This window comes from Saccopteryx bilineata, chromosome 6, assembly GCF_036850765.1.
Source record: "Saccopteryx bilineata isolate mSacBil1 chromosome 6, mSacBil1_pri_phased_curated, whole genome shotgun sequence".
Taxonomy (NCBI): domain Eukaryota; kingdom Metazoa; phylum Chordata; class Mammalia; order Chiroptera; family Emballonuridae; genus Saccopteryx; species Saccopteryx bilineata.
Genome location: NC_089495.1, coordinates 117,138,530 through 117,151,141, shown reverse-complemented (window position 1 = coordinate 117,151,141; position 12,612 = coordinate 117,138,530). Strand labels below are relative to the sequence as shown.

The following is a 12,612-nucleotide window of genomic DNA, read 5'->3' as shown; positions in this document are numbered from 1 at the left end:
TACTGAATGGGAGAACATATTCACTGGTACATCTGATAATGGCTGTTTCCAAAATTGATAAAGAACTTATAAAACTCAATACTCAAAACAAACAATCTGATTAAGAAATGGGGCAAGGACCTGAAGAGACAATTCTCCAAAGAGGATACATAGATGGCCAACAGACATATAAAAAAGGTGCTCAATATCACTAAATCATCAGAGAAATGCATATTAAAACCACAATGAGATATTACCTCACACATCTCAGAATGGTTATTATCAATACATGAACAAACAACAAGCGTTGGTGAGAATGTGGAGAAAAGGGAACCTTCCTGCACTGCTGGTGGGAATGCAGACTGGTGCAGCCACTGTGGAAAACAGTATGGAGATTCCTCAAGAAATTAAAAATGGAACTGCCTTCTGGCTCAATGATTCTATTGACACTTATGGTAATATACCTGAGGAAACTCCAAACACTAATTTTAAAGAATATATTACCCCTATGCCCACTGCAGTGTTATCTACAATAGCCAAGATCTGAAAATGGCCCAGGTGCCCGTTAGTAGATGAGTGGATAAAAAAGCTGTGGTACATATACACAATGGAATACTATTCAGCCACAGAATAGGAGGAAGGCTTACCCTTTGTGACAGCATGGATGGACCTGGAGAGCATTATGTTAAGTGAAATAAACCAGCCAGAGAAAGACAAGTACCATTTGATTTCATTTATATGGGGAATCTAATAAACAAAATAAGCTAACAAACAAAACAGAAACAGACTCATAGACACAGAGAACAGACTGACAACTGTTGGGAAGTATTGAGGGGGCCGGGTGAAAATGGAAAAAACCCTGAACTGTAAGTCTGAGTAAAAGTTAGGGTCTGGAGATCATCCATGCATAGATAGCGACAGTTACAAATAACAAATAGCTCCTTTATAATTCGGAGTTTGGAACACACATTGCAGTCTGGTTCTCAGGCTGATCTATAGAGCTGTTTCACTGGACACACGGGTGAAGTTGTACAGACTGTAAGTGCATCTAAGGGCCTGCTGCATCGAGATCCCACCTGCGGTGCCAGGCATGGTACCTATGGAGAAGCAGCTGGGTTCAGACTTCGGATAAGCTACTTTGTCTTTCTGGGTCTAGTCTCCTTATTCAAATAAAGGTCTGTTCCAGGTCTAACATCCTCTGTGACTATAAAGTTTAGAATGTCAACTAATGCCCAGAGTTGAAAGCTAGCCTCCTCGCACAGCTGCTGGCAGTGGGGCCTGGGACGTCCTCAGCTCTGAGCCCAGGTGGTACTGACTGGGAGGGGCACCTCAAGGCCCTGGCTTCTGACTGAGAGACATGTCTCCTTCCCCTCTCCTTCCCTTCTCCATTTCTGCAGCTCCCAAGCCACCACTTACTCTGTCCTGGAGACCGTGGATAAGAACACTCTCCTCTGAAAAGGAGGGAATATTTGGCAAGGTCATTTACCTCTTTAGGTTTGGGAATGATTATTTCAAAAGAAGTCTGAAGGGCACACTGGAAGCTCTAGTACAGTACATGACTAAGAAGAAATAATGAAAAACATGGCACAGGCTGCCGCCACTGTTCACCTTCATCAACATTCACACTGAGACAGCCAGGGCTGTCCTGGGGCAGGGGTATGGTGACTAAGATAAGGGTTTCTATGCTGATTTGCGGAGTTGCCAGGAGTGAGGAAGGTAGAGAAGAAATTGTGAGCAAGGGAACCAGGGGAGGAAGGAGAGTGTCCCTGACCAGACACACAGCTGTTTATGTGTAAGAAAGGGTACAAAATGGGCACTGTTTATGGAAACACGCCACTCAACTAAGGGCAGGGTTCTGTCACTTTATGTTTCAGTATACAGCTCCCAGATCTGGCACTGATCAGACAACGGCCCATGACACCTGTGGGAGAAACTGTCACTATCACAGCTGCCAAGTTCATGGCCCCTTCTTGGGCCTCCACTGGCACTCAACTGACACTTATTTATCTTTAAGCCTTGAAAGAATGATTATCTGATTCTGTAGATTAGAGGAGATTATAAGCAACACATTCTAATCAGTGTGGCTATTAAAGGAAAATGAGAGCTGACAATCTAAAAAAATAGAAAAACAATAGATGTAGAATTATATCACTTCATGGAATAATAATGGGTACTCATGATGAAAAAGAGAAGTTTTATCCTTTGTCTAAGAGGGTAGAGAACCAAGTAGTAATACATTTTAGAACAATAACCATAACAACGGTTCTAAAAGTTCTCACAGAGTGATAAAAAGTCTAGAAACTTCATTCATCTGGAAAGTTTATTCATTTGGTTTGCACTACCTTTCAACATACTAGATTAATGAAGCACTGATTTTTCTGCAGGTTCTATCAAGATGTGTATATAGTCTTGCTTGGTTAGTTTACATCAATACTAACTATCTGATGATGTCTCATCTTTATAATAATTGTTACTTTCCGGCACACTCACAAAATTCTTTGTATGATGCCACCCTGTGGATTTGTTTTTTAGAAGCACAGAGGCCTCTTCTCCTTCAACTAGGCATATTATTATAAATTATTAATTCTGTGTGCATTTGAACTTCTAATACTATTAAGGAACACAAAGGTTGTGTCTATAATGAATTATGACTTAATGTTTTATTAAAATACATCTTAAAATGTTTTAGCATTCCATCCAGGAAACATATGAAGAAATGCAAACTGAAACTATAAAAATTACTTCACACCCACTAGAATGGTTATAATACAAAAAAAAAGGCAATAATAAGTGTTGGTGAAAATATAGAGGAACTAGAGCCATTATACATTGCTAGTGGGAATGTAAGATGCTATAGTCACTTTGCAAGACAGTTAAGCAATTTCCTAAAAAGTTAAACATAAATTTAGCATACGACTTAGCAATTCTACCCCAAGGTAGTGATGAAACATATGTCCACATAGAGATTCACATTTGAGGTTTGTAGCAGTATTATGCATAATAGCCAAAAAATGGAAACAACCCAAATGTTCGTCAACTGATAAATAAACAAAATATAGTTTATCCATACAATGGAATACCATTATGCAAAAGAGGAACAAAGTGCTAATATACATTAAGACATGGATGGGCCGCATAACTATGCTAAGTGAAAGAAGTAAAAAACAAAAGGACACAAATTGTATGGTTCTATTGTCATAAAATGACCAGAAAAGGCAAACCTATAGAGATAGAAAGTAGATTAATGCTTGCCTGGGGTTTGAGGTGGGCATGGGATCTTTGTGGGGTAATAGAAATGTGTAAAACTAGATTGTAGTGATGATCATACAACCCTAAATTTACTAAGAATCAGAAAATTATATGCTGAAAGCAAATGAATTTATGATAGTTATTTTTAACAAACATTCATAGGGTATCCTCATTTTACAGATGAGAAATGTGAGGGCCAGAGATATTCCACCAATTACCACGGACAATAATACTAGTAAATTGCAGAGCTCAGATTCAAGAGCAGGAAATTTCTAAATTCCAAGTCATACTCTTTTCAATATATCTACTAGCATTTATTAATAATTAGCACCCACAGCAAACCTTCTGTTTAATCAGTTGAGTTCAACAGAATAAGCACAGAAAACCTGATCCAACAATTTTTGGCTACTTTGCTTGTCTCTGAATGAATGATCTTTCTGTTTGACTAGTTTGGACCTAATTAGACTACATGCTAAAATCATTGAGATTATTACATGATTCGCTCATTTAGCAAATATTTAATGACTGACCGCTCTTTGCCAGGAACAGTTCTGGGCTCTCGGAATACACAAAGGACTACAGTGACTGAGAGATACCCATAGGTATCCAGGGTAGGACTCTAGGGTTGACTCTGTAGCTCTGCTAATATAATAGCCAGTATTGAAGTATGTAAAGGTAGTGTGGCAATGAACTACCAATTCTAAAAATGAGTAGAAATTTTCAGAAATGCTTATTACTGAAGTATAAAGCCTTCATATTAAAAATAAAAATTGAAGAATTAATTTGTTGTTCCAAGGAAAGAGTATGAAATATCTCCATATATCTGAAAGTGCCAATTTACAGGTAAAGTGAGAGTCATCACGCAGGAATTTTAAGCTATACTACATGACTCTCGCTCAAAGAGGGAGATTAGATTGCAGGTTATCTATAAAATACTTTTAAACATAGGATTATGATTATAGCAACAGCTTTCTCAAATAAAGTATATTAAAAGATTTCTTTGAGAAAGGAACTGTAGATCCAATATTGAAGGGAGAATGTCATTGGCTGTCAAGTCCAAAAACAAAAAAGACACGAGATCAGTAGGTAGAGAGGGGCTGACTAGGAGATCAGTAGGTAGAGGGGGGCTGACTAGGAGATCAGTAGGTAGAGGGGGGCTGACTAGGAGATCAGTAGGTAGAGAGGGGCTGACTAGGAGATCAGTAGGTAGAGAGGGGCTGACTAGGAGATCAGTAGGTAGAGAGGGGCTGACTAGGAGATCAGTAGGTAGAGAGGGGCTGACTAGGAGATCAATAGGTAGAGAGGGGCTGACTAGGAGATCAGTAGGTAGAGGGGGGCTGACTAGGAGATCAGTAGGTAGAGAGGGGCTGACTAGGAGATCAGTAGGTAGAGGGGGGCTGACTAGGAGATCAGTAGGTAGAGGGGGGCTGACTAGGAGATCAGTAGGTAGAGGGGGGCTGACTAGGAGATCAGTAGGTAGAGGGGGGCTGACTAGGAGATCAGTAGGTAGAGGGGGGGCTGACTAGGAGATCAGTAGGTAGAGGGTGGCTAACTAGAGTTTGCTGGAGGAGATGGGGAGAAAGGAAGAAGACACTAGAGTACTGGGTTTCTTTATGGGTGATAACAATGTTTGGAATTGATTGTGGTGATCATTGCACAACTCTGAATAGATTAAACTCATTGATTTTTTTGTTTTTGTTGTTATATTAAAGGGTTAATTGTATGGTATTTGCATGATACATTGTGAATATATAGCTTTTACCAAAAACAGGGCTGAGGGATATGTGCATTCCATTGTAATATGTGGACCTTATTTGATTCTGATTCAAATACATAAGGTGTAAAAACAAAATAAAACATATTTATGAGACACTAGGAAAAAACTGGGAGAGAAACAGTTAAAAATATTTTTGGGTCACTAGCTTTATCAATATAATTCCTCAACTGACTAAAAACAACAGTACACTAGAGTGGTTCATTTCCATCTGTCATATAACCACACCCACAATGAGATGAAAATCTCCTTAATATGCATAAATACACATTAAAATCTATAAAATGCCCACATACAAGCATTCTAAGATCACACTTTATAATCTGAACACCCAGACATCTGTCACACAGATTTAAAAAGTAATGGCATTTTCCATAAGCTTGTTTACTAGATGGGTGTTCTCTTTAAAGTCAGTACATTGGGTGACGGCAGAGAAATGGCGCTGTAAGGAGCGATACCGATAAATCTCCCCAAAAATTCAACAAGATCTTCAACCAGAGACAGAAAAATCTATCCTAGGAGCCTCCAGAAGTTCCACACTAAATGCGAAGGCAGAGGCAGCAGCAACCCCATAGCTGGATCATCAGACTACTAATTTAGGAAAGAAAGACTAGGAGAGAGGCTCCAGGAACACGGACTCTCTCACTTTCGGAGCCTGCAAATGCTAATGAGCCTTGACTGCCATCAAGACTGAAGCCCAATATATGACATCGCCATAGAGACTTATCAACTGCAAACCTCTACCTAAATGTGCCACAAGGGCAGAACCCGGGGTACAGAGTTACCGACCAGGAAGAGGGAGAGAAAAGAAAAAGCAAGAAGATAACCTCTCAAAATCAAGAATAATCTACAGACTTTATAACCTATCCCATTTTATTATATTTGTTCATTTGTTTCTCTTATCTTCTTGTCTTATTTTCTTCCTCTTCTAATTTGGTCATTTAATTCTCTGCTGGTCTTCTTACTCTCTCCTCTCCTTGAACTACACTACCCATAAGTGTTACATCTCCCATTATCTTTTCTTTCTTCTTCCTTTCTCTCTATGAGGGTTGCACTCCAAAACACTTAACTCTCTCTCTCTCTCTCTCCTTTTATTCTTTTTTCTTCTTTTTGTGTTTTCCTCTTTCTTTTCTTTTTCTCCCTCTATATTAGTTTCTTCTTTTCTCCTTTACTTTTCCTCTCATTCAATCCTCAATCACGAACAAATTACTTTATCTGGGACTCAAATTTTTCTTTGTGGCACTTTGGGGTTTTTTTACGTCGCTTTTAAAACTCACTAGCAGTTCTCCCAACCCTGGCTCTCCATTTTATCTAGTTTTTGCTCCACTAAATACAATAGTAATTTTTAAATTTCCCCCCCATTTTCCTGTTTCCCTCTTATTCCTCTTTATCATATCTCTTAGTCAACCATCACCTAAAAGCAAATCATTTTATTCTTGACCCAAATTTTTTCCTATTTTGAATTTTGTGGGTCCATACCCCCTTTTTTTGCCCCTTTATTACTTCTCTCCAACTCAGGCCCTCAATTATAGTTAGTTTTTGTTCTATTTAGCACAATATAATTCACAGTTCACCACAAGATTTTCTCAAGAAGGAGGGGAGAGGAGAGGAGAGGAAAAAAAGAGGGGGGAAATAATAATTTTTTTTATTTATACTTTTTTATTTTTTTAACTTTTTATTCTTTATTAATTCTCATTAATACTATCAACAAAACTACCCTCAGATGCCATTAAGGAAAAAAATTGAATATCATGGATACAAAAGACAGAGAGGTAGCACAGATAGATGAGGAAAAATCTATGGAGAAAAAATTTAATATATTGGAAAACTTGGAGCTAAATGACAGAGAATTTAAAATAGAAATCCTAAAAATACTCAGAGATATACAAGAAAACACAGAAAGGCAATTTAGGGAGCTCAGAAAACAACTTAATGAACACAAAGAATATATTACCAAGGAAATTGAAACTATAAAAACAAATCAAACAGAGATAAAAAACTCAATTTACAAGCTGAAAAATGAGGTAACAAGCTTAGCTAATAGAACAGGCCAGATAGAAGGTAGGATTAGTGACATAGAAGACAAGCAACTGGAGGCACAACAGAGAGAAGAAGAGACTCAAAAATTAAAAAAAAAACGAGAAAGCCCTACAGGAATTGTATGACTCCATCAAAAAGAATAACATAAGAACAATAGGTATAACAGAGGGAGAAGAGAGAGAAAATGGAATGGAGAACATATTCAAACAAATAATAGATGAGAACTTCCCATGCCTGTGGAAAGAATTAAAGCCTCAAATTCAAGAAGCAAACAGAACTCCGAGTTTTCTTAACCCCAACAAACCTACTTCAAGGCACATCATAATGAAATTGGCACAAACCAACGAAAAAGAAAAAATTCTCAAGGCAGCCAGGGAAAAGAAGAATACAACATATAAAGGAAGGCCCATTAGATTATCATCAGATTTCTCAACAGAAACTCTACAAGCTAGAAGAGAGTGGACCCCAATATTTAAAGTCCTGAAAGAGAGGAACTTTCAGCCACGAATACTATACCCATCAAAGTTATCCTTCAAATACGAAGGACAAATAAAAACTTTCACAGATACAGAAAAGATGAGGGAATTTATCAGCAGAAAACCCCCACTCCAGGAATTATTAAAGGGGTTTTTCCAACCAGATACAAAGAACAAAACAAAACAAAACCACAAGTAAAAGCTCCACCAAGAACACAATAAAACCAAATTTAAACTGTGACAACAACAAAAAAAGGGGGGGAAGAGGATGGAGATTAAGAGTAGCAAAGGACAATGGAGTGCAAAAACACTCACAAGATAGTGCACTACAATGAACAGGGTAGGAACCCTTTTCATTACTTAATGGTAACCACCATTGAAAAAACCACCACAGAAGCACATGATTTAAAAAAGATAGCAACAGAGGAAAGATGTATGGAATACAACCAAACAAAAACAAAAGATAGAAAAACGAAAGAGAAGAATCAAACAAGACACAAAACTAACAGACAGCAATGTATAAAATGGCAATAGGGAACTCACAAGTGTCAATAATTACACTAAATGTAAATGGATTAAACTCACCAATAAAAAGGCACAGAGTAGCAGAATGGATTAAAAAAGAAAATCCAACTGTATGGTGCCTACAAGAAACTCATATAAGCAACAAGGATAAAAACAAATTCAAAGTGAAAGGCTGGAAAACAATACTCCAAGCAAATAACATTAAAAAAAAGCAGGCGTAGCAATACTCATATCTGATAATGCTGACTACAAGACAGCAAAAGTACTCAGAGACAAAAATGGTCATTTCATCATGATTAAGGGGACGCTGAATCAAGAAGACATAACAATTCCTAATATATATGCACCAAACCAAGGAGCACCAAAATATATAAGAGAGGTACTTATTGACCTTAAAACAAAAACTGACAAAAATACAATCATACTTTGAGACCTCAATACATTGCTGATGGCTCTAGATCGGTCATCCAAACAGATAATCAATAAAGATATATGGGCCTTAAACAAAACACTAGAGTACCTGGATATGATAGACATCTACAGGATATTTTATCCCAAAGTGACAGAATATACATTTTTCTCCAGTGTACATGGATCATTCTCAAGAATTGATCATATGTTGGGCCACAAAAACAACATCAGCAAATTCAGAAAAATCGAAGTTGTACCAAGCATATTTTCTGATCATAAAGCCTTGAAACTAGAATTCAACTGCAAAAAAAAGGAAAAACCCCCACAAAAATGTGGAGACTAAGCAACATACTTTTAAAAAATGAATGGGTCAAAGAAGAAATAAGTGCAGAGATCAAAAGATATATACAGACTAATGAAAATGACAATACAACATATCAGAATCTATGGGATGCAGCAAAAGCAGTGATAAGAGGGAAGTTCATATCACTTCAGGCATATATGAACAAACAAGAGAAAGCCCAAGTGAACCACTTAACTTCCCACCTTAAGGAACTGGAAAAAGAAGAACAAAGAAAACCCAAAGCCAGCCGAAGAAAGGAGATAATAAAAATCAAAACAGAAATAAATGAAATAGAGAACAGAAAAACTATAGAAAAAATTAATAGAACAAGGAGCTGGTTCTTTGAAAAGATCAACAAAATTGACAAACCCTTGGCAAGACTTACCAAGGAAAAAAGAGAAAGAACTCATATAAACAAAATCCAAAATGAAAGAGGAGAAATCACCACGGACACCGTAGATATACAAAGAATTATTGTAGAATACTCTAAAAAACTTTATGCCACTAAATTCAACAACCTAGAAGAAATGGATAAATTTCTAGAAAAATACAACCTTCCTAGACTGAGTCAAGAAGCAGAAAGCCTAAACAGACCAATTAGTAGGGAAGAAATAGAAAAAACTATTAAAAACCTTCCTAAAAATAAAAATCCAGGCCCAGATGGTTATACTAGTGAATTCTATCAAACATTCAAAGAAGACTTGGTTCCTATTCTACTCAAAGTCTTCCAAAAAATTGAAGAAGAAGCAATACTTCCAAACACGTTTTATGAGGCCAACATAACCCTCATATTGAAACTGGGCAAGGACAGCACAAAAAAGAAAACTACAGAGCAATATCTCTAATGAATACAGATGCTAAAATACTAAACAAAATACTAGCAAATCGAATACAACAACATATTAAAAAAATACATCACGATCAAGTGGGATTCATCCCAGAATCTCAAGGATGGTTCAACATACGTAAAACGGTTAAGGTAATACACCATATCAACAAAACAAAGAACAAAAACCACATGATCTTATCAATAGATGCAGAAAAGGCTTTCGATAAAATACAACACAATTTTATGTTTAAGACTCTCAACAAAATGGGTATAGAAGGAAAATATCTCAACATGATAAAGGCCATATATGATAAACCATCAGCTAACATCATATTAAATGGCACAAAACTGAAGGCTTTCCCCCTTAAATCAGGAACAAGACAGTGTTGTCCACTCTCTCCACTCTTATTTAATGTGGTGCTAGAGGTTCTAGCCAGAGCAATCAGACAAGACAAAGAAATAAAAGGCATCCATATCAGAAAAGAAGAAGTAAAGGTATCACTTTTTGCAGATGATATGATCCTATACATCAAAAACCCCGAAGAATCTACAAAAAAACTACTAGAATCAATAAGCCAATACAGTAAGGTTGCAGGATACAAAATTAACATACAAAAGTCCATAGCCTTTCTATATGCCAACAATGAAACATGTGAGAAGAAACTCAAAAAAATAAATCCCCTTCATGATTGCAACAACAACAAAAAAAATACCTAGGAATAAACATAACAAAGAATGTAAAGGACTTATATAATGAAAACTACAAACCACAGTTAAGGGAAATCGAAAAAGATACAATGAGATGGAAGAATATTCCTTGTTCTTGGATAGGAAGAATAAATATAATCAAGATGGCCATATTACCCAAAGCAATATACAAATTTAATGCAATTCCCATCAAAATTCAATGACATTTTTTAAAGAAATGGAACAAAAAATCATCAGATTTATATGGAACTTTAAAAAACCCCAAATAGCCAAAGCAATCCTAAAGAAAAAGAACGAAGCTGAGGGCATTACAATACCTGACTTCAAACTATATTATAGAGCCATGACAATCAAAACAGCTTGGTATTGGTAGAAAAATAGACAGTCAGACCAATGGAACAGAATAGAAAGTTCAGAAATAAAACCACATATATATGGTCAAATAATTTTTGATAAAGGGCCAAGAACACACAATGGAGAAAAGAAAGCCTTTTCAACAAATGGTGCTGGGAAAACTGGAAAGCTACATACAAAAGAATGAAATTCTACTACAGTTTTTCCCCTTGTACTAAAATTAATTCAAAATGGATCAAAGACCTAAATATAAGACCTGAAACAATAAAGTACATAGAAGAAGACATAGGTTCTAAACTCATGGACCTTGGTTTTAAAGAGCATTTTATGAATTTGACTCTAAAGGCAAGGGAAGTGAAGGCAAAAATTAATGAATGGGATTACATCAGACTAAGAAGTTTTGCTCAGCAAAAGAAACTGTCAACAAAATAAACAGACAGCCAACTAAATGGGAAATGATATTTTCAAACAACAGCTCAGATAAGGGCCTAATATCCAAAATATACAAAGAACTCATAAAACTCAACAACAAACAAACAAACAATCCAATAAAAAAATGGGAAGAGGACATGAATAGACAGTTCTCCCAGGAAGAAATACAAATGGCCAACAGATATATGAAAAGATGCTCATCTTAGTTATGTTGGAGAGGCTGTGGAGAAAAAGGAACCTTTATACACTGTTGGTAGGAATGTAAAGTAGTACAACCATTATGGAAGAAAGTATGGTGGTTCCTCAAAAAACTGAAAATAGAACTACCTTATGACCCAGCAATCCCTCTATTGGGTATATACCCCAAAAACTCAGAAACATTGATACGTAAAGACACATGCAGCCCCATGTTCATTGCAGCATTGTTCACAGTGGCCAAGACATGGAAACAACCAAAAAGCCCGTCAATAGAAGACTGGATAAAGAAGATGTGGCACATATACACTATGGAATACTACTCAGCCATAAGAAATGATGACATCGGATCATTTACAGCAAAATGGTGGGATGTTGATAACATTATACGAAGTGAAATAAGTAAATCAGAAAAAATCAAGAACTGTATTATTCCATATGTAGGTGGGACATAAAAGTGCAACTAAGAGACATTGATAAGAGTGTGGTCGTTACGGGGGGGGGGGGAGGAAAAGTGGAGGGGGAGGGCCACAATGAAAACTAGATAGAAGGTGATGGAGGACAATCTGACTTTGGGTGATGGGTATGCAACATAATTGATTGACAAGATAACCTGGACATGTATCTTTGAACATATGTACCCTGATTTATTGATGTCACCCTAGTAAAATTAACAACAAAAAAATAAGGTCAGTACATTATACACTTACGTTTCACAGCTTATAATTTTCTACATACAAATGCGTTATAAATTATTTTGTTTTGAATAATTTATGAGTGAAAAAATGCAGATTTCATCAGTAGAGGAAAAATAAGGAATGGGAATTTATTTTAAGTATTTTAGAACATATCATATTAGTCAACAGATGCACATTTGTCTCCTCCGAAGAGAGCAAATATAACTAAATTACCTTTCCTTTATTAGTCCTAAGGAAAGGAAAATACAATCTACAACAGAGTACACTGTCAAAAGACAACAGTAAAACGTTTCTTTTTTCCCCTTAAGTTTAAACCTTGCACTTATAGATGTTAAATAACAATTTGTTAACAGAAATAAAACAAAACTACAGATCATTTTTACTGCTTGGTGCTTTTGAAGCCAAAACAAAATGTCTTACCATCCTGTTGATCCGTACAAAGTCCTCAGGTTTTTTTGCCCAGGGGGGAAGATCAACATCATTCACCACCATGTCATCTTCCCTGACGCCAAGATGATATCCATTACTGTTGACAAACATCTCCGGTAGGTAATAGAACTCCGGAATCAGTTCCTATAGAGATAGAGATGGAGCATATT

At 36.5% G+C, this 12,612-nt stretch overlaps 1 protein-coding gene across 5 annotated transcripts in view; it reads right to left on the bottom strand.

The window, feature by feature from the left end:
• The window catches only part of NBEA (neurobeachin), a 740,071-nt gene that overhangs the window by 66,640 nt on the left and 660,819 nt on the right, over window positions 1-12,612 (bottom strand). For all 5 annotated transcript variants that reach the window (XM_066236595.1, XM_066236597.1, XM_066236598.1 and 2 more), the window contains one exon: window positions 12,434-12,586. In XM_066236595.1, the coding sequence (XP_066092692.1) occupies window positions 12,434-12,586 (153 nt within the window). The remainder of the gene's footprint in view (window positions 1-12,433; window positions 12,587-12,612) is intronic.